Source organism: Chiloscyllium punctatum, chromosome 2 (assembly GCF_047496795.1).
Source record: "Chiloscyllium punctatum isolate Juve2018m chromosome 2, sChiPun1.3, whole genome shotgun sequence".
NCBI lineage: Eukaryota > Metazoa > Chordata > Chondrichthyes > Orectolobiformes > Hemiscylliidae > Chiloscyllium > Chiloscyllium punctatum.
Genome location: NC_092740.1, coordinates 71,084,830 through 71,112,162, shown reverse-complemented (window position 1 = coordinate 71,112,162; position 27,333 = coordinate 71,084,830). Strand labels below are relative to the sequence as shown.

Genomic DNA, 27,333 nt, shown 5'->3' with positions numbered 1-27,333 from the left:
AAAAATACTACATTGTCCTTTGTATCTAGATTGAGCAGGGATGGGACAGGGAGCTGAATATAGTTACTGGTCTTGATCATTAGACTTGCAATTATACAGTGCCTTTCATAACCTCAGAACATCCCAAAATACTTTACTGTCAATCAAGTACTGTTGAAGTCTAGTCACACTTGTAGGTAACACAGCAGCCAATTTGTACATGGAAAAGGACAATAAGCTGTATAATGTACTAATGACAGAGGATTTAATTTATTGACATTTGCTGAAGGTCAGGGCACAAAGAGAAACTCCATGTGTTTTTTAGGATCCACTGAAAAGACAGCACCAAGCAAAACATAAAACCATTAGACATAGGAGCAGATGAAGGCCATTTAACCCATCACATCTGCTCTGATCTGATCATCCTCAACTGCACTTTCCTGCCTTTTTCCCTTGATTGTCCCTCACTGATGAAAAATCTGTCTGTCAGCTTTTAATGCACTTAATGACCATTCATCTAAAGCCCTATGTGGTACATATTTCCATAGATTTACTAACTTGTTACAGAAGAAATATCTTGTCATCTCTGCCTCAATGGGCAATCTTTTATTGTGAGATAATGCCCAATGGTTGTAAACTCTTGTACAGATAGAAACAACCTCTCAGCATCTATCCTGCCAAGTCACCCAAGAATCTTGGATGTCTCATCACCAACAAGTCACCACTCCCTCAGTGTTGCATGAGAGCCTCAGTCTAGATTTCAGATTCAAGTTTCGGGAGTGAGACTAGAAGTTGCAACATTTGATTCAAAGACAGCAGTGCTACACATTGGCCTAAAGCTGACCTGTAACTGTTTGTGGATTTTGGCTCGTGGCATGATTTAATTTGCATAGTACCTCAATTGAATAGCTTGATAACACTCAGTAGGCTCACGCTTGCAGATTAGCCAGTTAGCTGCTATATTGGAGAGCAGCTAAACCCAGGAAATTGTACCCTGACTGAGCCAGAAAAATGAGAAAATGATGGTGAGAAGAGAGTTCTGTTAATGTAGTTCAATGAACGTTTATACAAGATTTTAAATTACATAAAACGTAATACACTTTAAAAAATTTGTATGATGTTTTCTGTTTCTCAGTGATTTCCCAAACTTTTTTATCACCAGGACTCAAGGTAACCCCATACGCATCAGGCATTCACATTCACCTCGAAGTTTTCGTCAGTATCGACGCTCTCAATGTTCTGATGGTGAACGATCTGTTCTTTCAGAAGTAAAGTATGTATTCTCGGAAATTACAAATGCTACAATTGCCAATGACATCCTTCATGATTTGAGGCGAGGGTCAATTGCAAAAACAATTCACTTTGTTCTGAGCTATTTAAAAATGGTTTCTAAAACAATCCCACTTTAAAACATTTGAGATTGTAAGATTTGTACTGATCTAATTTCTGAACCATAGGCTAATGTGGCACTGGAGCAGTTGTACATTGCTGGGAATTCCGTCTGAAGGGATCATTGAAGATTTCTTATGAAATCTATTGTTGCTCAAAGATCCATTGAAACGGCTGCACACATCAGTCAATCTATTCTGTGTTATATCAAATAATTTGATGTGTAACTTGGGTTTACTTTCCCACAAAAAAAATGTATTCTGATTTGGGTGGAACTGAGAAAGAAGAAAGGGATGATCACCTTATTGGGATTGTATTATAGACCCCTTAATAGTCAGAGGGAAATTGAGAAACAAACTTGTAAGGAAACATGGCTCAGGAATGGGCAGGACTTGCAGCTTAATATTCCAGGATACAAATGCTACAGGAAGGATAGAAAGGGAGGCAAGAGAGGAGTGGGAGTGGCATTTTTGACAGGGGACAGCATTGCACTGTGCTGAGGGAGGAAGTTATTTGGGTGGAAATGAGAAATAAGAAAGGGATGATTACCTTACTGGGATTGTGTTATAGACCCCCTAATAGTCAGCAGTAAATTGAGATACAAATTTGTAAGAAGATTTTAGTTATCTGTAAGGTGGTTATGGTCGGGGATTTTAGCTTTCCAAACATAGACTGGGACTGCCAAAGTGATAAGAGTTTAGATGGAGAGGAATTTATTAAGAGTGTACAAGAAAGTTTTCTGAGTCAGTATGTGGATGTACCTATTATGCAAAACTTGACCTACTCTTGGGAAATAAGGCAGGGCAGGTGACTGAGGTGTCCATGGGGAAGCGGTTTGGGGCCAGCGAACATAATTCTATTAGTTTAAAAATATTGATGGAAAAGGATAGACCAGACCTAACAGTTGAAGCTCTAAATTGGAGGAAGGTTAATTTTGATGGTATTAGGCAAGAACTTTCGAAAGCTGATTGGGGGCAGATGTTCACAGGTAAAGGGATGGCTGGAAAATGGGAAGCCTTCAGAAATGAGATAACGAAGTCCAGAGAAAGTATATTCCTGTTAGGATGAAAGGAAAGGCTGGTAGGTGAAGGGAATGCTGGATGATTAAAGAAACTGAGGTTTTGGTTAAGAAAAAGAAGGAAGCATATGTCAGGTATAGATAGTATAGATCGAGTGAATCCTTAGCAGAGTATACAGGCAATAGGGGTATATTTAAGAGGGAAATCAGGAGGGCAAAAAGGGGTCATGAGATAGCTTTGGCAAATAGGGTTAAGAAGAATCCAAGGGGTTTTTACAAATACATAAAGGAAAAAAGGGTAACTAGGGAGCAAATACGGCCCCTCAAAGATCAGCAAGGCAGCCTTTGTGTGGAGCTTCAGGAGATGGGGGAGGTACTGAATGAATATTTTGCATCAGTATTTACTGTGGAAAATGACATGGGGAAATAGATGCTGACATTTTGAAAAAATGTCCATATTACAGAGGAGGAAATGCTGGATGTCTTGAAACACATAAAGGTGGATACATTCCCAGGACCTGATCAGGTGGAAGCTAAAAAATGTGTTGCTGGAAAAGCGCAGCAGGTCAGGCAGCATCAAAGGAGCAGGAGAATCGACGTTTCAGGCATAAGCCCTTCTTCAGGGCTTCTTCCCGAAACGTTGATTCTCCTGTTCCTTGGATGCTGCCTGACCTGCTGTGCTTTTCCAGCAACACATTTTTCAGCTCTGATCTCCAGCATCTGGCAGTCCTCACTTTCTCCTGATCAGGTGTACCCTTGAACTCTGTGGGAAGCTTGGGAAGTGATTGCTGGGCCTCTTGCTGAGATATTTGTATCATCAATAGTCACAGGTGAGGTGCCAGAAGCCTGGATGCTGGCTAATGTGGTGCCATTATTTAAGCAAGGTGGTAAGGATAAGCCAGGGAACTATATACCAGTGAGGCTGACATCAGTGGTGGGCAAGTTGTTGGAGGGAATCCTAAGGGACAGGGTGTATATGTATTTGGAAAGGCAAGGACTGATTAGGGATAGTTAACGTGGCTTTGTATGTGGGGAATCATTTCTCACAAACTTGACTGAGTTTTTTGAAAATGTGACAAAGAGGATTGATGATGGCAGATCAGTGGACATGATCTATATCAGGCGTTCAACAAGTTTCCACATGGGAGACTGGTTAGTATGGTTAGATCTCTTGGAATACAGGGAGAACTAGCCATTTGGATACAGAGCTGACTCAAAAGGTAGGAAACAGAGGATGGTAGTGAAGGGTTGTTTTTCAGGCTGGAGGCCTGTGACCAGTGGAGTGCCACAAGGATCAGTGCTGGGGCAAATACTTTTCGTCATTTATATAAATGATCTGGATATGAACATAGGAGGTATAGTTAGTAAGTTTGCAGATGACACCAAAATTAGAGGTGTAGTGGACAGCGAAGAAGGTTACCTCAGATTACAGTGGGATCTTGATTAGATGGGTCAATGGGCTGAGGAGTGGTGGATGGAGTTTAATTTAGATAAATGCGAGGTGCTGCGTTTTGGGAAAGCAAATCTTAAACAGGTCTTATACACTTAATGGTAAGGTCCTCGGGAGTATTGCTGAACAAAGAGATCTTGGAGTACAGGTTCATAGCTCCTTGAAAATAGAATCGCAGGTAGATAGAATACTGAAGAAGACGTTTGGTATGCTCTCCTTTATTGGTCAGAGCATTGAGTATAGGAGTTGGGAGGTCATATTGCAGTTGTACAGGACATTGTTTAACCACTGTTGGAATATTGTGTGAAATTCTGGTCTCCTTCCTATTGGAAGGATGTTGTGAAACTTGAAAGGATTCAGAAAAGATTTACAAGGATGTTGCCAGGGTTGGAGGATTTGAGCTATAGGGAGAGGCTGAATAGGCTGGGGCTGTTTTCCCTGCAGTGTTGAAGGCTGAGGGGTGACCTTATAGAGATTTATAAAATCATGAGAGGCATGGATAGGATAAATAGATAAAAATCTTTTCCCTGGGGTTGGGGAGTCCAGAATTAGAGGTCATAGGCTTAGGGTGAGAGGGCAAGATATAAAAGGGACCTAAGGGGCAACCTTTTTATGCAGAGAGTGGTACATGTATGGAATGAGCTGCCAGAGGATGTGGTGGAGGCTGATACAGTTGCAGCATTTAAAAGGCATCTGGATGGGTATATGAATAGGAAGGGTTTGGAGGGATATGCGCGAAGTGCTGGCAAATGATACTAGATTAGGTTGGGATATCTGGTCAGCATGGACGGGTTGGACTGAAGAGTCAGTTTCCGTGCTGTATATCTCTATGACTTTACTTAAACAATTAAATGGTCAAAACTGTTGTGGTTACATATTTGCTGAATACAAAGTCATCACCCTCACGCCACGATTGGCAAACTAAATGTAGGATCAGTGTATTTGAAGATATATTCAAAAAGTGCACAGCAGATAGATTTACCATGAAGATTCAGCAAATTTTGTCACAGCAGAGCAGCAACTCTCTCACTGCTGCAAGCTGGACTGTGTAAGGGCTACTGATCTTACCCTCTACATCTGATTATTTGCTCATTTCCTTCAATGATATCACAACATCACATTTTTATAAGATAATAGTGGATGGCACAATGGCTCAGTGGTTAGCACTGCTGCCTCACAGCACCAGGGACCCAGGTTCGACTGTCTCTGTGGAGTTTGCAGATTCTCCCTGTGTCTGCGTGGGTTTCATCCAGGTGCTCCGGTTTCCTCCCACAGTCCAAAGTGCAAGTCAGGTGAATTGGCCATTCTAAATTTCCCATAGTCAGGGGTAAAAAAAGGGTAGGGGAATGGGTCTGAGTGGGTTGTTCTTTGGAGGGTTGGTGTGGACTTGTTGGGCCGAAGGGCCTGTTTCCATACTGTAGGGAATCTAATCTAATATATCTATTATGAGTCAAAATACATCTACTGAGTCTCATGGTCACAAGATTGAGATGTTGAAATGTCAGTAACCCTGCTATTGCTGGTCCCACTTATGCCCACAGTTAGCTTGCTGTCGTTTTGATGCAGATTTGCTATGCCTGCACTTCAATGTCAAATGTATCAATGCAAGGACTAGGTAACCCATTATATACTGTTGGTTTAGCTGTTGTAGGTTGTATCATTGACTTCTTATGAACCAGAAACATATCCTTCAGGATTCTGACTAGTCAGATGTTTGTACCTGCTCCTGTGTTAACTCTGGCTGTGAACATGTGTTTGCTGCTTCTCTTCAGGCATATGATGCTGATAATAACCAAGGTTCTGGACTGTTTGATTTCACTTGTATATTGTATCACACTCACAATGAGGAAAGTTTGTCCACTTCCAGCTGGAGACATTCCGACACTGAATCTACTTGTAGATCTGTCTGGCTGCTAACCTCATGAATATGCTTGTGATTATATGGGTCCCAAGTGTATTCCTGTTGCCAGTACACTGCACATGCTTTTTATTTGGTTTTGGTTTGTAGTCTCTGGTTGCATCTCCAGAACCAGGTTTACTACATAGGTGAGCCCAATGTCGTTTTAAAGGTCTTGACTTGCAAAGGTCTTGGAACAGAGGTCAGGCATAGCAAGGGATGTGGCAGATTACACATTGCATACAATTGGCTAGCTTTCTGGGTCCAGCTACTGCATCAATATTGGTAGTTGCATTTAAAGCTTGCAATTGTTGTTTGGCTGCAATGGTTTTATATTTTCTGGTTTTTTTAGCAGTATGTCGATATTATCAGTTTTTTACCAACAAGTCTTTTTGAAAGGTTTCAATCAGCGTTGAGTGTACAACAGCTTCATCACTCAGACTGTGAAACATTTTCTTCATTCATTCATAGGGCGTGAGTGCTGCTTGCTGGGCCAGCATTTATTTTCCATTGCTAATTGCCCTGGAGAAAATGGTGGTGACCTCCCTTCTTGTACCGCTGCTATTTTCATGTTGTAGGCAAGTAGGAAGTGAATTCCAGAATTTTGACTGAGCAACAGTGACAGATCAGCAATATAGTTCCAGGTCAGGATGGAGTGCGGCTTGGAAGGTGCTGTCGGAGGAACCTTGTTTGAAAAGTTACTATAGTGTATCTTGTAGATTATATACACTGCTGCCACTATTCGTTGGTGGTGGAGGGAATGGATGTTTGTGGGTATGGTGCCAGTCACGTTGTCTGCTTTGTCCTGGATGGTGTCAAACTTCTTGAGTGTTGTTAGAGGCAACTGGGGAGTATTCCATTACACACCTGACTTATGTTTTGTAGATGGTGAGCAGACATTAGGAGAAAGAAATTGAATTACTTGTTACAGGATTCCTAGCCTCTGACCTGTTCTTGCAGCCACAGTATTTGTATTCAATACTGTCTGATCAAAGCAGACATTTGAAAATGGTGGATTTATGATAATGACATTGAACATTATTGTTGATGGTTATATTCTCTCGTGTTGGAAACAGTCATTGCTTGGCACTTGAGTGGCACAAATTTTTTTTTTAGATTAGATTCTCTACAGTGTGGAAACAGGCCCTTTGGCCCAACAAGTCCACAGTGACCCTCCGAAGAGTAACCCACCCAGACCCATTTCCCGCTGACTAATGCAACTAACACTATGGACAATTTAGCATGGCCAACTCACCTAACCTGCACACAGAGTCATAGAGTCATAGAGATGTACAGCACAGAAACAGACCCTTCAGTCGAACCAGTCCATGCCGACCAGATATCCCAACCCAATCTAGTCCCACCTGTCAGTACCCGGCCCATATCCCTCCAAACCCCTCCTATTCATATACCCATCCAAATGCCTCTTAAATATTGCAATTGTACCAGCCTCCATCACTTCCTCTGGCAGCTCATTCCATACATGTACCACTGTCTGTGTGAAAAGGTTGCCCCTTAGGTCTCTTTTATATCTTTCCCCTCTCACCCTAAACCTATGCCCCCTAGTTCTGGACTCCCTGACCTGAGGGAAAAGACTTTGCCTATTTATCCTATCCGTGCTCCTCATAATTTTGTAAACCTCTATAAGATCACCCCTTAGCCTCCAACGCTCCAGGGAAAACAGCCCCAGCCTGTTCAGCCTCTCCCTATAGCTCAAAACCTCCAACCTTGGCAACATCCAAGCAAATCTTTTCTGAACCTTTTCAAGTTTCACAACATCTTTCCAGAATTGCATGCAATATTCCAACAGTGGCCTAACCAATGTCCTGTACAGCCGCAACATGACCTCCCAACTCCTGTACTCAATACTCTGACCAATAAAAGAAAGCATACCAAACGCTGCATTCACTCTCCTCTCTACCTGCGACTCCACTTTCAATGAGCTATGAAACTGCACTCCAATGTCTCTTTGTTCAGCAACACTCCCTAGGACCTTACCTAGTGTATAAGTCCTGCTAAGATTTGCTTTCCCAAAATGCAGCACCTCGCATTTATCTGAATTAAACTCCATCTGCCACTTCTCAGCCCATTGGCCCATCTGGTCCAGATCCTGTTGTAGTCTGAGGTAATCCTCTTCACTGTCCACTACACCTCCAATTTTGGTTTTATCTGCAAACGTACTAACTGTACCTCTTATGCTCGCATCCAAAACATTTATGTAATTGGCAAAAAGTAGAGGACCCAGCACCAATCCTTGTGGCACTCCACTGGTCACAGACCTCCAGTCTGAAAAACAACTTTCCACCACCACCCTCTGTCTTCTACCTTTGAGCCAGTTCTGTATCCAAATGGCTAGTTCTCCCTGTATTCCATGAGATCTAATCTTGCTAATCAGTCTCCCATGGGGAACCTTGTCGAACGCCTTACTGAAGTCCATATAGATCACATCTACTGCTCTGCCCTCTTCAATCCTCTTCGTTACTTCTTCAAAAAACTCAATCAAGTTTGTGAGACATGATTTCCCACGCACAAAGCCATATTGACTATCCCTAATCAGTCCCTGCTTTTCCAAATACATGTACATCCTGTCCCTCAGGATTCCCTCCAACAACTTGCCCACCACTGACATCAGGCTCACTGGTCTATAGTTCCCTGGCTTGTCTTTACGCCCTTCTGAAACAGTGGCACCACATTTGCCAACCTCCAGTCTTCCGGCACCTCACCTGTGACTATCAATGATACAAATATCCCAGCAATCACTTCTCTAACTTCCCACAGAGTTCTCGGGTACACCTGATCAGGTCCTGGGGATGTATCCACCTTTAACCATTTCAAGACAACCAGCACTTCCTCTTCTGTAATATGGTCATTTTGCAAGACGTCACCATCTATTTCCCTACAGTCTATGTCTTCCATATCCTTTTTTCACAGTAAATACTGATGCAAGATATTTATTTAATATCTCCCCCATTTTCTGTGGCTCCACACAAAGGCCGCCTTGCTGATCTTTGAGGGGCCCTATTCTCTCCCAAGTTACCCTTTTGTCCTTAATATATTTGTAAAAACCCTTTGGCATCTTTGGATTGTGGGAGGAAACCAGAGCACCCGGAGGAAACCCACGCAGACACGGGGAGAATGCACAAACTCCACACAGACAGTCGGACAGGGCTGGAATCGAACCTGGGTCCCTGGCGCTGTGAGGCAGAACGCTACCCACTGAGCCACCGTGCTGCCCTAATTATTTGCTACTTGTCAGCACAAGTCTGGATGTTGTCCAGGGCTATTTCTATGTGAACAGGGACTGTTCATGTACCTGAGGTGTCATGAATGGACTACTAACCACCGCCACAATCACCACGAGATCCGCCACCGCCGAGACCAATGCAAGGTCCAACTGAGAATGCACTTCTGCCTCCTCTGTTGCTGCAGCTGCAGCCACTTCTACCCCCTCTGACATCACTTCTGACCCCTAGGTCACCCCTGATGCCACGCGTTCAGCGACTTCCGCCCCCACTACTGCCCCCACTACTGTGGCCACCACTTTCGCCCCCACTTACCTGCACACTGCCATCATGCCCCCCCGCTGCCCCCCCCAAGGATCCCACTGTCACAATCCCTGACCCCCAGAACCCTGAGGGGAACATCACCCCTGCTCATGACTCCACTCCATTCCCCCCTACTACCACGCTCCTATAGTTACAGGCTCTGCCCCCACTCCCAGCTCAACACCTATACCAGGTCCTAGCTCCCAGCCCTGCTGAGTTTTCACTATCCCCCCCAGAACTCCCCCTCACTGAGGACGAATGATCAGTCCTTAGCAAAGGCCTTCCCTTTATCCCCCTCCGTCCACGCATCAATGAATTCAATACACACCATGACTTTGAATACTTCCGCCGCCTCTGCCTCGGTGCTTACTTTTTCAATCAGGACTCCCGCCCACCTTCCGTGGATGCCTTTGCCCGCCTCCAACACACTCCATCTACCTGGACACCTTGGATGCCTTCTGTAAGTCTTGTGTAAGTCTATTACCCACCCTCGATCTCTTCATTTACAACTGCCTTCTGTAAGTCTTGTGTAAGTCTATTACCCACCCTCGATGTCTTCATTTACAACTGACTTCTGTAAGTCTTGTGTAAGTCTATTACCCACTCTCGATGTCTTCATTTACAACTGACTTCTGTAAGTCTTGTGTAAGTCTATTACCCACCCTCGATCTCTTCATTTACAACTGCCTTCTGTAAGTCTTGTGTAAGTCTATTACCCACCCTCGATCTCTTCATTTACAACTGCCGCCAGGACTGCCTCAACCTTCCGCAAAGACCGTTCGCTCCGTGTCTACCTGGTCAGGTCCACGCCCCGCAACAACCCACCCTCCCATCCTGGCACCTACCCCTGCCACCGCAGGAATTGAAAAACCTGCATCCATACATAGACCCACCCACCCCACCCCAGCCCCAAAGGACCCTTCCTTCCACATCCATCAAAGTTTCACCTGCATATCCACCAATGACATTTATTGCATCCGTTGCTCCCGATGCGGCCTCCTTTACATTGGGGAGACTGGATGCCTTCTGTAAGTCTTGTGTAAGTCTATTACCCACCCTCGATCTCTTCATTTACAACTGCCGCCAGGACTGCCTCAACCTGTCTACCCCCCCTCCCCCACGCCAACCTCTCACCCTCACAACACGCAGATCTCCACTCCCTCTGCTCCAATCCTGACCTCACCATCAAACCAATAGATAAAGGGAGTGCAGTGGTAGTCTGGTGCACTGACCTCTACACCACTGAAGCCAGGCGCCAGCTTGAAAACACCTCCTCCTGCCGCCCCCTCGACCATGAGCTCACCCACCCCCATCACCAAACCATCATCTACCAGACCATACACAACCTCATCACCTCAGGAGATCTCTCACCCACAGCTTCAAACCTCATAGTCCGGGAACCCCGCACCGCCCAATTCTACCTCCTTCCCAAGATCCGCAAGCCTGACCACCCTGGCCGACCCATTGTCTCAGCCTGCCCCTGCCTCACCAAACTCCTCTCCACTTACCTTGATACTGTCCTATATCCCCATTCCAGGAAATCCCCACATACATTCCGGACACTACACATGCCCTCCACCTCCTCCAAGATTTCTGTTTCCCCGGCCCCTAAAGCCTCATCTTCACCATGGACATCCAGTCCCTCTACACTTCCATCCACCATGACCAGGGCATCCAAGCCCTGCATTTCTTCCTCTCCTATTCTTCTCTTTCATTCGTTTGGCTGAACTGGTCCTCACCCTCAACAATTTCTCTTTTGAATCCTCCCACCTCCTCCAGATGAAAGGGGTAGCCATGGGCACCTGTCTGGGCCTCAGCTATGCCTGTCTTTTTGTCGGCTACATAGAACAGTCCATCTTCCATAATTACACCAGCATCACTCCCCACCTCTTCCTCTGCTACATTGATGACTGCATTGGTGTCACCTCATGCTCCCACGAGGAGGTTGAGCAGTTCATCAATTTCACCAACACATTGCACCCCTACCTTAAATTTACATGAACCATCTCTGACACCTCTCTCCCCTTCCTGGACCTCTCCATTTCCATCAACAACGACCGACTCAGCACCAACATTTTTTACAAACCCACCGACTCCCACAGCTACCTGTATTATACCTTCTCCCACCCTACCTCCTGCAAAAATGCTACCCCTGAATTCCCAATTCCTCTGCCTCTGCCGTATCTGCTCCCAGGAGGACCAGGGTGGCACGGTGGCTCAATGGTTAGCACTGCTGCCTCACAGCACCAGGGTCCCAGGTTCAATTCCAGCCTCGGGTGACTGTCTATGTGGAGTTTGCACATTCCCCCTGTGTCTGCATGGGTTTCCTCCGGGTGCTCCAGTTTCCTGTCACAGTCACAAAGATGTGTGGGCCAGGTAAATTGGCCATCTTAAATTGCCCGCAGTGTTAGGTGCATTAGTCAGAGGGAAATGGGTCTGGGTGGGTTACTCTTCGGAGGGTCATGTGGACGTGTTGGGCCGAAGGGCCTGTTTCCACACTGTAGGGAATCTTAAAAAAAAAACCAGATGGCTTTCTTCTTTAAAGACTGTAATTTCCCCTCCCACATGGTTGAAGATGCCCTCCAAAGCATCTCATCCACATCCCACACCTCCGCCCTCCAACTGCAGCAAGGACAAAACTGCCCTGATCCTCACCATCCACCCCACCAACCTCCGCATCATCCGCCGACATTTCCGTGACCTAAAAACGGACTCCACCACCAGGGATATGTATTCCCTCCCCACCCCTATCCACTTTCCGCAAAGACCGTTCCCTCCGTGTCTACCTGGTCAGGTCCACGCCCCGCAACAACCCACCCTCCCATCCTGGCACCTACCCCTGCCACCGCAGGAATTGAAAAACCTGCATCCATACATAGATCCACCCATCCCACCCCAGCCCCAAAGTTCTTCCACATCCATCAAAGTTTCACCTGCATATCCACCAATGTTATTTATTGCATCCGTTGCTCCCGATGTGGCCTCCTTTACATTGGGGAGACTGTATGCCTTCTCGCAGAGCGCTTCAGGGAACATCTCAATGACACCCGCACCAATCAACCTCACCACCCCCATGGCCGAACATTTCAACTCCCCCTCCCACTCTGCCGAGGACATGCAGGTCCGGGGGTCTCCTCCACCACTGCTTCCTCACCACCAGACATCTGGAGGAAGGACGCCTGGAGGAAGAACGCCTCATCTTCCACCTCGGAACCCTTCAACTCTAGAGCATCAATGTGGACTTCACCAGTTTCCTCATTTCCCTTGCCCCCATCTTACTCCTGTTCCAAACTTCCAGCTCAGCAACATCCTCATGACCTGTCCCATCTATCAATCTTCCTTCCCACTTATCTGCTCCACCCTCCTCTCTGACCTAACACCTTTACCCCCACCTCCATCCACCTTTTGCACTCCCAGCTACCTTCTCCCCAGCCCCACCCCCTCCCATTTATCTTTCCACCCCCGATGCTTCCAGCGTCATCCTTGATGAAGGGCTCCTGCCTGAAACGTTGATTTTCCTGCTCTTCGGATGCTGCCTGACACTCTGTGCTTTTCTAGCACCATTCTAATCTTGACTCTAATCTCCAGCATCTGCAGTCCTAACCTTCGCCCTGTGTCATGAATGGTGTTGACTATTATGAGATCGTGAGCAAAAGTCCCCTTATAATGGAGGGAAGGCCATTGATGAAATTGCTGAAGATAGTTGGATCTAGGACACTAACCTGAGCATCACCTGCACAGATGGACTGGAGATGTGATGATTGACCTCCAATCACAACAGCCACCTTGCTTTATGCAAGCATGACTTCAATCAGTGGCAATGTTTACCACAATTCCAACTGGTTCCAATTTTTCTAAGGCACCTCGATGCCATAGTTGGTAAACGACAGCCTCGATGTCAAGGACAGTCAGAGTGATACAGCATGGAAACTGGCCCTTTGGTCCAACTCATCCATGCTGACCAAGTTTCCCAAAATAAACTAATCCCATTTGCCTGTGTTTGTCCCATGCCATGCTTCCTAAATTCTCATCCAGATCACTTATATAAATTACAAACACAGCCCACCACCAATCCCTGCAGATAACCGCTGGTCACAGGCCTCCTATCCAAAACCAACCCTTCACTAACACCTTCTGTCTCCTGTTGTCAAGCCATTTAGCAATTCAATAATCCAATTAGATATCCAATTAGCAAACTGTCCTCATGTGGATGGAGGTAATATTTTCATAAAGTTATGGGAAATACTGAAAGTACCATTCAGGAGCAAAGATACATTGAAACAGCTTTCTGTTCAATTTTCCTTCTTTGTCTGACATGATGTATTCCCCAGCAGAATCTGACAGATATTTTTAAAATTCTAAAAATGCAATTTAACTGGAAAAAATGTTTTTTTTTAACTCTTAGCCAAAACTAACCAGTGAGCGAATGTAATAGTTATGCTTGAGTTTAATAATCAGTGCTTTACATACAAGTATGTTACTGTGAAACAATGCTTTCTCTGTAGTTTATTGTTCAGTCAAAACAAATTTCTGACTGTAAAGCCAGCATTCAGAATTGGCAATGCCTATTGCATTCTCTAGCTATACACCAAAGATTTGGCGGGCTCTCTTTTTTCTTTCAGCTCCCTTCAAACGTGTTTAACAACCGTGTGATCTAACTTTACTAACCAGTCCACCATGCGGAATCTTGTCAAAGACTTTACTAAAGTTCATATCGACAACTTCTCCCACTATACCCTTATCTATCTTCTTGATCACATCCTCAAAAAATTCAGACAAGTTTATGCGACGTGATATTCCAGGCACAAAGCCATGCTGACTAACCTGGATCAGTTCTTGCCTTACTCTCACTTCCTCACTGAACTTCAGGTCTTTTTTGTTTCGTTTTGGACCGAGGTTGTAATGAAGGCACGAGCTGAATGGCATTGCTGGAATCCAAACTGCCTCTCAGTGATCTGGTTACTCCTTTCGTTGTGCTGCTTGATAGCACTGTCCATGACTTATTCCATCACTTCGCTGATGATTGAGAACAGATTGATACATTGCAATTGGAACTCAAACTGTGCATCATTGAGCAGGTTATTGCCAAGCGAGTACTGCTTGATAGCATTGTTGATGACACTTTCAATCTCCTTGATGATGTTGCAGATTAGGATGGATAGGGCTGTTCAGTGATTGCCCTATAGTGTTTTTTTTTAGCAGGGTTGGACTAGTAATCCAGGATCTCCCACACATCTGCTTTCCTCATTACAGAGAGTGTCAGGTTGTTGCTTGACTTAGGTGTTAGTTAGCTTTCTCAGTCTTGGCACAAGCCTCCAGATATTGGTCAGGAAGACTTTGCTGGGTTGACATCTTTAATTCCTTCAGTTAGACTTTGTAGCAGTTTAATCATTTGGGCTATTTGAGAGGGTAGTTAAGAGTTAGCCACATTGCTATAGGTCTATTGTCAGATGGAGGCCAAATTAGGTAAGTATATCCAATTTCCTTCCCTGAAGGACATTTGTGAATCAGCTGGATATTAATGACAACAGACATGATATAGAGTCACAGAGATATACAGCACGGAAACAGACCCATTGGTCCAACTCGTCCATACCAACCAGATGTCCCAACCTAATCTAGTCCCATTTGCCAGCACTTGGCCCAAATCCCTCTAAACCCTCCCTTGGAATGAGCCAGTCTGCAACACTCAGTCGGGGTTTACTCCTTCAGCTGGAAGACCAGCAAGTTTCGGGTTGACCAAAGTGTGTCTTTCACCGAGTTGATGATCCTCCAGGTGCAGTTGATGTTCACAACAGTGTGCGCATCATGGAGCTGCTGGGACGAACCTCGACAAACCCCACTGCAATCCTCTTCAGACTTCCTTTGCATCGGCACCTTCCAAAAGGAGGTGTGTGACAGTCTCGTTCCCCCCCACAGCTGCTTCGAGGGCAGCGTGCGGTGCGGCTGAGAGTCTGGGCGTGCATAAAGGATCTCACCGGCACAGCCCTTCTCACCACCAGCCAAGCCATGTCTTGGTGCTTGTTGGAAAGTTCTGGCAATGAGGCATTCTGCCAAATGACTTTGACAGTCTGCCCAGGGAACCGCTCAACAGGATCCATCTTCTCCTTTTCCCGAAGGACTGTACGTGCTGACCATTTCCTGATGGATTTGTGGTCAAAGGTGTTTTTCTTCACAAATTTCTCCACGAAGAAAAGGTGATACGGAATGGTCCAACTACTTGGAGCATTCCGTGGCAGCGAGGCCAGGCCCACCCTTCACACAATATTGGTGACAGGTAGAACCCCAGTATATAGTGACACTTGGTGTTTGCGTACCAGGGATCCACGCACAGCTTGATGCAACCACACACAAAGGTGGCCATCCAGGTGAGGGTAGCATTGGGTGTGTTTTTTCCTCCTTTACCCAGATCTTTTACATTGTGTCCCTTTGGACCTGGTCCATCTTTGATCTCCACATGAAGTGGAAGATGGTGACTGTGGCAGCACAGGTTCAGGCATTAGGCCAGACCTGTGCCATATATACCAACACTGAGAGTACCTCACACCTGATGACCAGGTTTTAACCCGTGATGGAGAGTGACCATTGCTGCCATCTGCCTAGTTTCTGCCGCACGGTCCAGCCCCTCTGAACCAAATACCCAGCACCTTCAGATGGTCAGTCCTGATGGTGAAGGGGATAGAAGGTTGGTCGGCCCAGTTTCCAAAGAGCAGGCCTCACTCTTGCCTCAATTTACCTTGGTCCCCGAGGTCCGTTCAAACTGGTCACAGATGCACATGAATCTGTGCACGGACAGTGGATCAGAGCAGAAAATGGCAACGTCATCCATGTACGGGGAGGCCTTAACCTGTAGGCCCCCGTTGCCAGGAATAGTCATCCCTCTTAGGCTCGCATCCTTCCTGATGGACTCGGAAAATGGCTCTATGCAGCACACAAACAAGGCAGGAGAGAGAGGGCAGCCCTGCCTGACTCCAGATCAGACTGGAAAGCTGTCTGATTCCCAACCATTGATTGAGACTGCACTGACAATGTTGGTGGAGAGCAGTCGGATCCAATTGCAGATTCCCTCCCCAAAGCCCATTTTGGAGAGCACATCTCTCCTGTATGTGTGGGATTTTCTGTCAAAGGCTTCCTCCCGGTCCAGGCTGATGAGGCAGGTATCCATAACCCCTTGACTTGCACATAGGCGATCATATCCCTGAGGATGTGAGACTCTCAGCGATCTTCCTGCCCAGTACAGCGCAGGCTTGGTCAGGGTGAATCACCGGTCCCAGATGCCTTTTAAATACAGTAATTGTAAATTGTACCAGCCTCCACCACTTCCTCTGGCAGCTCATTCCATGGTTAGCTTTTAATTCCAGGTGCTAGTGAATTCAAATTTCATCAATTGGAATGGTGGGTTTCAAAGCCATGTTCCCAAAACATTAGCCTGGAATTCTTGATTACTAGTCCAGTGACATTACCACTGTGCCTCTGGAGGGATAAATGGAAATGTGGAATTCAAAAGACCAATACATAAAGCGTGATCATATTGAATGGTGGAGGGAGCCTGATGGACCAAATGACCTTACCCTGCTTCTATTGTTTGCTTTCTGTTTAGCAATTACTGCTTGAGGAAATAGAAACAGGAACTCTCTCAAATATTACCTGATGGAAGCTTGACAACGCAATGGCTTCTGGTCACATGGTCTGCATCCTGTTTCCTAAGATATTATATATTTTCTCGTAAAGTAATATAAAAGCATTAACAGTCCTGATATAAGCCTATTAGCAATTAAGGAAAAAAGTGCAAACTTTTGAGTGATTGCTTCCTCTGGAACTGCACATAAGCAGAACTCACAATGTTTAAAAAGGATGGGTAGGGAGAGAAAATTTGTATAAATTTCTGTGGAGAATAATAGGAACAAATTTTATGCTGGATAGAAGTTCTGCTTAATCCTTGTCTTGCCTCTAGCTCATAAGCCAGGATCAGGTTCATTTAACTATTTTGGGAGCCTGCATATCATGACACAATTTTTAACATAGAAATTGTAACTCCACTCCCAATTTTACAATCCAATGCATTCTGATTGACTGTCCTTTCAAATTTAAAGGCATTCTCTTGCAACATAGTGGGAGGTAGGGGGCCACAGTTGTTAATTGCTATGCTGTTTCTAAGGTTCAATAAGCTGTAAAATATATTTTCCTTATTTGAACACAGTTATAAAATGTACACTTATGTGGATGGAGGTACTTTTGTAAAATTATGGGAAATGCTGAAAGTACCATTTGGAAGCAAAATACATTGAAACAGCTTTCTGGTCAACTTTCCTTCATTGTCTGACACAATATATTTTCTGGCAGAATCTGACAAATATTTCCTTTTTTTTATTTTTAAAATGCAATTTGTCTGGAAAAACTGTTTCCTTTTTAATTCTTTTAGCTAAAATTAGCCAGTGCATGAATGTCATAGTTATGCTTGAGTTTAATAATCAGTTCTTTAAATACAAGTATGTTACTGTGAAACAATGCTTTCTCTGTAGTTTATTGTTCAGTCAAAATAAATTTCTGACCGTAAAGCCAGCATTCAGAATTGGCAATGCCTATTGCATTCTCTAGCTATACACCAAAGATTTGGCAGGCTCTCTATATTCTTTCTGCTCACTTCAAACATGTTTAACAACCTTTTAGTGGCAATTTAAAAATGAATTTAATGTTTCATTTCATGAATTATGTGTTAAGATAGGTTGTGCCATTCTCTTATCATGGAAACGGATGAGAGAATTAGTATTGAAACAGGCATTGGTTCTGTTTGTGTCTGCGCATTGAGGAAAAGCAGCCAAATGTAATTTATTTGTCTGCTATGAATAGTTACCAACAAGCATGGTCTGGTTTCACTGAATATCCACTCTCAAAATCACTTGTCGCTTGAAACCCAAATATGAGATAACTTTGCAATTGGACCATATTACAGAAAAATCCTTTTGAGCATGAACTTATAAGACGCATGTTGTTTACACCAAAGACAGTATTGTTGTGAATGTTTTCTCAATATAATCATCTGTTGCATTAAAGATTATCTAAAGCCTGAAGAATCTAAAACAAGTGTTTTACTTTGGGACTTAGTAATTGATCCAATTCGAATTACAGCCAAAATCACACCGTTTTGAAAACCATATTGTTTTTGAATGGTTCTGCTCAAACACATATTTGCATATTGCCAAATGTAAACTGTGTAATGAACTATCAGGCAACCAACATTTTAAAACAGGATTTCTGAAAAAACGTACTTTAAACATACAATTTTTAAATACATCAAGAAGTATTAATACAGCTGACAATGGGCTTGCTGGATAAGTATTTTAATCAGTGTCACTCTACAACAGTGAGTAGCCCAATTTTAAAGCACTGAAATTACATTTAAATGTACTGAATCCTTTGTTAGTTCTATTAAAATACAGAATTAGTTTCTAGTTTTTTTAAATTCAAAAGCTTTTCAAATGTGTCTATCAATGTTCTTTTGACCTAAAAAAGTATTTGAAGTTTTCCCAAAGGCCTGCAAAAGAATGGAGTTAGTGAAAATTCCCAAAGTGATTAATTCATCTTGGCACATAGCCAATTTTGTTGGGTTTAGGATTGTTGTGCTATTCTCCTGGATTCAGTGCATGTAATGCTTTAATGATTTAATCAGATCAGGAAAGGTGAATACATTTGTACATTCATCCTGCTGTGCGGATTATTGTAACCTCTCACTCTATTTTGTCAAGCCTACTGAATCCCATCATTCTTCACATCCACTTACCTTGATAACACACCCATCCTCACTTTCTGTGTACTCCCTCACTTTCTCATCCACTGCCATTTACTCTCAGCTTTGTGTAAATCAAGCCTTTCCCTGGTAGTCACTCTCATAAAGGCAATGCACTATTGAGTGAATACATGTTGGTACAATCACTCCAAACATGAAGTACAGGGTTGTGCAGAAATTTCAAAAGGGTGTGAGGGGGGGGATACTAAACGAGTATTTTGCTTCAGTATTTGCTGTGGAAAAGGATATGAAAGATAGAGACTGTAGGGAAATAGATGGTGACATTTTGCAAAATGTCCATATTACAGAGGAGTAAGTGCTGGATCTCTTGAAACGGGTAAAGGTGGATAAATCCCCAGGACCTGATCAGGTGTACCCTGGAACTCTGTGGGAAGCTAGAGAGGTGATTGTTGGGCCTCTTGCTGAGATATTTCTATCATCGATAGTCACAGGTGAGGTGCCGGAAGACTGGAGGTTGGCAAACATGGTGCCACTGTTTAAGAAGGGTAATAAGGACAAGCCAGGGAACTGTAGACCAGTGAATCTGACGTCGATGGTGGGCAGGTTGTTGGAGGAAATCCTGAGGGACAGGATGTACATGTATTTGGAAAGGCAAGGACTGATTAGGGATAGTCAACATGGCTTTGTGCAGGGGAAATCATGTCTCACAAACTTGATTGAGTTTTTTGAGGAAGTAACAAAGAGGATTGATGAGGGCAGAGCAGTAGATGTGATCTATATGGACTTCTGTAAGGCATTCAACAAGGTTCCCCATGGGAGACTGTTTAGCAAGGTTAGATCTCACGGAATACAGGGAGATCTAGCCATTTGGATACAGAACTGGCTTAAAGGTAGAAGACAGAGGGTGGTGGTGGAGGGTTGTTTTTCAGACTGAAGGCCTGTGACCAGTGGAGTGCCATAAGGATCGGTGCTGGGTTCTCTACTTTTTGTCATTTACATAAATGATTTGGATGCAAGCATAAGAGGTACAGTTAGTAAGTTTGCAGATAACACCAAAATTGGAGGTGTAGTGGACAGGGAAGAGGGTTACCTCAGATTACAACAGGATCTTGACCAGATGGGCCAGTGGGCTGAGAAGTGACAGATGGGGTTTAATTCAGATAAATGCGAGGTGCTGCATTTTGGGAAAGCAAATCTTAGCAGGACTTATACACTTAATGGTAAAGTCCTAGGGAGTGTTGCTGAACAAAGAGACCTTGGAGTGCAGGTTCAGAGCTCCTTGAAAGTGGAGTCACAGGTAGCTAGGATAGTGAAGAAGGCGTTTAGTATGCTTTCCTTTATTGGTCAGGAGTTGGGAGGTCCTGTTGCGGCTGAACAGGACATTGGTTCGGTCACTGTTGGAATATTGCATGCAATTCTGGTCTCCTTCCTATCGGAAAGATGTTGTGAAACTTGAAAGGGTTCAGAAAAGATTTGCAAGGAAGTTGCCAGGGTTGGAGGATTTGAGCTATGGGGAGAGGCTGAACAGGCTGGGGCTGTTTTCCCTGGAGCGTCGGAGTCTGAGGGGTGACCTTATTTGAGGTTTACAAAATTATGAGGGGCATGGATAGAGTAAATGGGCAAAGTCTTTTCCCTGGGGTGGGGAGTCCAGAACTAGAGGGCATAAGTTTAGGGTGAGAGGGGAAAGATATAAAAGAGACCTAAGGGGCAACTTTTTCACACAGACAGTGGTACATGTATGGAATGAGCTGCCAGAAGAAGTGATGGAGGCGAGTACAATTGCAACACTTAAGAGGTATTTGGATGGGTATATCAATAGGAAGGGTTTGGAGGGATATGGGCTGGGTGCTGGCAGGTGGGACTAGATTGAGTTGGGATATCTGGTCGGCATGGACGAGTTGTTTCCATGCTGTACATCTCTATGACTCTATGACTCTATAACCTGAGACCATCCTCCACAGATTCCCATCAAACAACCTCCAAGGAGGAAGTGCTCAAAATCGTATTTTTTTTTGACTTGGCCATCAGAAACAGGGATCTCCTAATCCATCCAGTCACAATTAGAGATCAGGGACCCATGGTGGCACGGTGGTTAGCACTGCTGCCTCACAGCGCCAGAGACCTGGGTTCAATTCCCGACTCAGGCGACTGACTGTGTGGAGTTTGCACATTCTCCCTGTGTCTGCGTGGGTTTTCTCCCACAGTCCAAAAATGTGCAGGTCAGGTAAAGTGGCCATGCTAAATTGCCCGTAGTGTTAGGTAAAGGGGTAAATGTAGGGGAATGGGTGGGTTGCACTTCGGCGGGTTGGTGTGGACTTGTTGGGCCGAAGGGCCTGTTTCCACACTGTAAGTAATCTAATCTAAATTATAAAACCCTCAGTCATGTAAAAGCAAAATACTCTGGAAATTGGAAATAAAAACAGAAATGCTGGAAGTCATAAGCAGGTCAACTGCAATGTGGAGAGAAATGGAGTCAGCATTTCAATTTGATGACCTTTCACCAGAACAGTCAGTTAGAATCATAGAATCCATAGAGTGTGGAACCTGGCCTTTTGGTCCATCCAGCCCATGCAAACTCTCTGAAGAACATTCCACCCCCTATCTTATACCTGTAACTCTACATTTCCCATGGCTAACCCACCTAAGCCTGCACATCCTGGACACAGTGGGCAATTTATTATGGCCAATCCACCAAAATTGCACATCTTTAGACTGTGGGAGGAAACTGGAGCATCCAGAGGAAACCCTTGCAGACCTGGGGAGAATGTGCAAACTCCACACAGACAGTCATCTGAGGCTGGAATCAAACCTGGGTCCCTGGCACTGTGAGGCATCAGTGCTACATGGAGCCACAGTGCTACCCTCTGTTATGTTGACTTGATTACATTCATAAAACATGTTCATCCTCAGAGATTGTTTGATGGGAATCTGTGGAGGCTGGTCTCAGGTTCTCACACCCTTCCTAGATGTCTGCACAACCCTGTACTTTAGGTTTGGAGTGATTGCACTAACATGTGTTCACTCAATAGCCACCTATCTGGCCTTGACCAATTTCCACATTCTGTCTTTACCACAACCATCATACATGCAGCAGGAATCCATGAAACTCATGGATGACAAACCTTTAAGAGGATTATCATTTTTCATCCGAGGATACATTGTCACAGGAATTGTATACCACGCACCCAGCACAGTTACTCACACTCTCATCAGTGAGACAGAGCTGGGATTTCACCTGCTGACTCATTTCACAAGTGAGTGCAAGCAGGAGGTGGTAGGGACAGCTTGTGGAGTCTGCATCAGAGTTCAGATTTTACTTGTTGAACAAGAGCTAATCATTATTCCAACTCTATTCCGCTATACACCACTGCTGAAAGGGAGGATCATTGAGAAGCAGCACAGAATGAATCATGTACTGACACAAAATTGTCTGACAATTATTGCAGAGAGAATAGATGAGTGTGCCACCCATGTGTTGGCTCATATCCAGAACATTCCAGTGGTATCTTGCTATATATATTGAGTGATCAGCTTGGTTGAATGTCAAATACTGCAATCACACCAAAATGGCGGCGGAGTAGGACACTCCAGCCAGAATGTGTCTGCTCCGTCCGTTCCTTTTGCTATTTTCTCTGTCTTGTGTTTTTTTTACCAATTTCTATCCATTTCCTCTTCTGTAAGATGCCCAGAGCGGAGCGGGGGTGGCAGCCACAGAGGGGGGGAACGGTGGTCAACAGGCCCAGAGCAGAGTGAGGGACGGCTAATGGTCTAGAAAAGAAATGGAGCAGGGACAGCCAGCAACCCAGAATGGGGTGGGAATGGCCAGGGACCCAGAATGGAGTGGGAATGGCCAGGGACCCGGAATGGAGTGGGAATGGCCAGGGACCCAGAATGGAGTGGGAATGGCCAGTGAACTAGAATTGAGTGGGAATGGCCAGCGATCCGGAATGGAGCAGGGATGGTCAGTGACCAGGAATGGAGTGGGAATGGCCAGTGATTTGGAATGGAGCTGGGATGGTCAGTGACCCAAAGCAGAACATGGACATTGGCCAGTGGGCCTAGAGCGAAAGTTGGCACTGGCTGGGAACTGGAGGAGTCCTTCTGGACACCCTTTTGGAAACACTGTATTATCTATCTATTTAGCTTTATTTCTTATTTTCCTAACTTACACAATGTATATCTGAAATGTAGTGTAACATTTTTCCTTTATTTTCTCTATTTGCTGTACCTTTCATTTGTACCCAGGTACTTTGTACCTAAGATGCTGTCATGTGTTGGCGACTTTGTACACTTTTCATTGTACTGCAGTTCTTTTGTAACTTGAGTATGTGTGACAATATGCCTAATTCTTACACATGACCTTAGCCTTACATTCTCTAAATGTCAATGTGTTTGCCACTTTAAACAGACTCTCATGAGAAGATAATCATAAAAGGGAACATGAAAGTGGGAACACCACTCAGAGTGCTTTCATTTCTCACCTGTTGCCACCTTCTTACTGAGTAGTCTATATGTTGCCCTGTGACCTGATGGCTGAGTTTAGCTCTGTACAGATTCAGGTGAAAGAAGCTTTGCTGGACATTTCAGACACTTCAAAATCTCAAAGTTGTCCGGCAGCTCCTCAGTATTCAGAGTAGTGATCTCAGCAACTTGTCTGTAGTTCTGCCAATATTACAAGGGTTGAATGATACAGGTAAGAAGAGGAATAGAAAATCTTTATAGTTGCATAGGAGTGTGCATGTGGATGTATGAAGAAGTGTTGTATTGTAAGATATCTGTTCTTTAATATGATGTGGAGGTGCCGGTGTTGGACTGGGGTGGGCAAAATTACACGACACTAGGTTATAGTCCAGCAGGTCTGTTTGAAACTACAAGCTTTCGGAGTGCTGCTACTTCACCAGGCAAGAGGCGCATTGCTCTGAAAGCTTGTACGTTTAATTAAACCTATTGGACTATAACCTGATGTCGTGTGATTTTAACTTTATTCTTCAATAGATCACATGAATTTATTAATCTTATGTTCTAATCTTGCCTATTTTTGCTTGCTGGATGATAAGTCATAATTGTATTAACTGGTAGACAAATGGGAAAACATGAAATGGTAATGACCAATGGGTGATCTACACGAGGTAGTTGGTTGATTGCAGGATTGTTCTGTGTCAGGGGCATTAGTGAAGGCAGGAAGAGGAGCCGTTGCATCTGCTTTACATGTTGACACACTGGTATACCTTCAGTAAACCATCTACTAACAGGGGCAACACAGTAGAAAAACTGGTGCTGTATTGCCCTCATTGGGTTCTTCTTCTTTATCTACTTACTCCCTGAAATCCAAACTTCTCTGCTACACAATGCTGTGTAACACATGACTACTAGTCTGGATAGCCTTGCTGGTATGTACTGAAGGCTACCTCTGGATCTGTCTGGGCATTGGAAACATACTTTCTCCACATGGATAGTTTGATCATAAGGCATACTATATGACATTCATTGCAACAATCATTATTCAACCTCACTGGTCAGATTTTTGTTGGACATCATCAGCCTAGCTTGAAGAAGGCATCCAACCATCCCTTAAATCTGCTAGCAGTTCAAATATATCCGAGATGTTAGAGTAACAGAAACATTCTGGATGCACTATGGAAATCTTATGCCCAAGAGTTGGAGGATTTGAGCTATTGGGAGAGGCTGAATGGGCTGGGACCGTTTTCCCTGGAGTATTTGAAGGCCGAGTGGTGACCTTATAGAGATTTATAAAATCATGATCGGCCATGGATAGGGTAAATACACAAGGTCTTTTCCCAGGATGGGGGACTCCAGAACTATAGGGCACAGGTTTAGGGTGAGAGGGGAAAAATTTAAATGGGGCAACTTTTTCACACAAGGGTGATGTATTTATGAAATGAGCTGCCAGAGGAAGTGGTGGAGGCTGGTATAATTACAGCATTTAAAAGGCATCTGGATGGCTATATAAATAGGTGGGGTTTGGAGGGATATGGATAAAGTGCTGACAAATCAGACTAGGTTAAGTTAGGATATCTGGTCGGCATGGATGAGTTGGATGAAAAGGTCTGTTCTGTGCTGTACATCTCTATGACTCTATGAACCTATCTGCAGAAATGCTTTCTGTCATTGCACACCCAGTCATGTTGATGGAGTGGGAGACCTCGTATTTGGCACATACTGATGGTTAACCCGAGGGGGCTGGAATTATGATAATTTTGTAATCAATGAGATTCTTCACCCGTGGAAAAACATCCAGAAACACAAACCAAAGCACCCACTCAATCTGGTTGACATGATCACAGGTAACTCAAAGGTGGTCACATAATTGCCAGCCCTGACGTCATCAGTCACTTGTCTTACGTATTTGTGGATCTCCACCTGAAGGGTTCTGGCTGAGAAGGATTGGGAAGCTGGAAAGCTTTGGTCACATTGTTGATGGGGGGGGGATTCAGCAATTATAATGCCAATAAACATCAATGGGTCATAGTTCAATTCTCTCCCATTAGACAAGGCTAATGCCTGGCATTTGTGTGGCATAAATTTTGCTTGCCACTTGTCAGACACAGCCTGAATGTTGTCTAGATCTTGCTGCAGTTGGACATGGTCTGCTCAGTATCTGAGGTGTCACAAATTAGGATTAAACATTGTGCAATCATCAGTGAACATTCCCACTTCTCATTCTATCATAGACAGAAGGTAATTAATTCAGCAACTAAAGATAATTGAGCCTAGGACACTACCCTAAAGAACTCTTGCAGAGTGTCGAGAAGCTGAGATGATTGACCATCAACAACCATAACCTCCTTCCTTTGTGCCAAATATGCCCCCTAGTCTTGAAATTCCCCAAACTAGGGAAAATACACCTTATCTATGCCCTTCATTCAGCTTATCCATGCCCTTCATGATTTTATAAATGTCTAAAAGGTGACCCCACAACTTCCTACATTCCAGTGAAAAAGTCCTAGCCTTTCCTTATAAACCAACCCTCCATTCCCAACAACACCCTGGTAAATTTCCTTTGAATCCTTTCCAGTTTAATAATATCCTTCCTTTGACAGAGTAATAGAACTGCACAGAATACTCCAGAAGAGGCCTCACCAACGTCTTGAACAAGCTCAATATAATGTCCCAACTCCTATATCAAAGGTCTGAGCAATGAATGCAAGTGTGCTAAATGCCTTCTTAACTACCTTATATGTTGCAAACTTCAAAGAATTATGTACCTGATCTGCTAGGTCTCCCTATTCTACAACATTACCCAAGGCCCTACTTTTAATTATATGTCCTGCCCTTGTTTGTTTTACTAAAATGCAATACCTCACCTTTACCCAAATTAAATTCCATCTTCAGTCTTCAGACTATTGATCCAATTGGTCAAAATCTCTACATAATCTTAGATGACCATCAATGATATCCACAATGCCACCAATTTTGGTGTCATCCTCAAACTTAATAACCTTGCCTTCCATATTTTCATCTAAATCATTTACATAACTGATAAACAAAAGTGGACCCAGCACCGAGTCCTATGGAACACTGCTGGTCATAAGGCCTCTAGTCAATAAAAAGCCTCCACCTTTATTCTCTGACTCTTGCCATTAAGCCAATTTTATATCCAATCAGAATCCCATATGTTCTAACTGTACTATCTAATCTACCATATGCACCTTGTCAAAGGCTTTACTCGAGTCCAAAGTAGGAGAAAGTGAGGACTGTAGATACTGGACAGTCAGAGTCAAAAAATGTGACACTGGAAAAGCACAGCAGGTTCAGGCAGCATCTGAAGAGCAGGAGAGTCGATGTTTCAGGCTTCACTAGTTTCCAAATCTCCCCTCCTCCCACCTCTTCCCAGATCCAACCCTCCAACTCAGCACCACCCTCTTTACCTGTCCTCCCGGTCCATTTACCTTCCCATCTGTCTACTCCACCCTCCCCACTGACCTATCACAATTACTACCACTGGCATCCACTTATCGCCTTCCCATCTATCTTCCCCCAGCCCCACCCCCACATTTCTATTATCTCTTAGCCCCTTTCTCCCTCCAAATTCCTGATGAAAGGCTTATGCGTGAAACATCGACTCTCCTGCTCTTCATATGCAGCCTGACCTGCCGTGTTATTCCAGCACCATACTTTTCGACTCAAGTCCAACATAAACAATGTCGATCACTCTGCCCTCATCAATCTTCTTGGTTGCATGTTGTGTTGGAGTATGATTCTGCATCTGCTGATGGCCCACAGCACCTTTTGAATGCTCAGTGCTGAGTTGCTAGATCTGTTTGAAGTCTGTTTCATTTAGCATCA

The 27,333-nt window shown here is 44.3% G+C and overlaps 1 protein-coding gene across 3 annotated transcripts in view; it reads left to right on the top strand.

Moving 5' to 3' along the window:
- Positions 1–27,333, top strand: part of epb41l4a (erythrocyte membrane protein band 4.1 like 4A) — a 338,117-nt gene that overhangs the window by 297,769 nt on the left and 13,015 nt on the right. For all 3 annotated transcript variants that reach the window (XM_072583689.1, XM_072583685.1, XM_072583687.1), the window contains one exon: positions 1,142–1,252. In XM_072583689.1, coding sequence (XP_072439790.1) covers positions 1,142–1,252 — 111 coding nt within the window. The remainder of the gene's footprint in view (positions 1–1,141; positions 1,253–27,333) is intronic.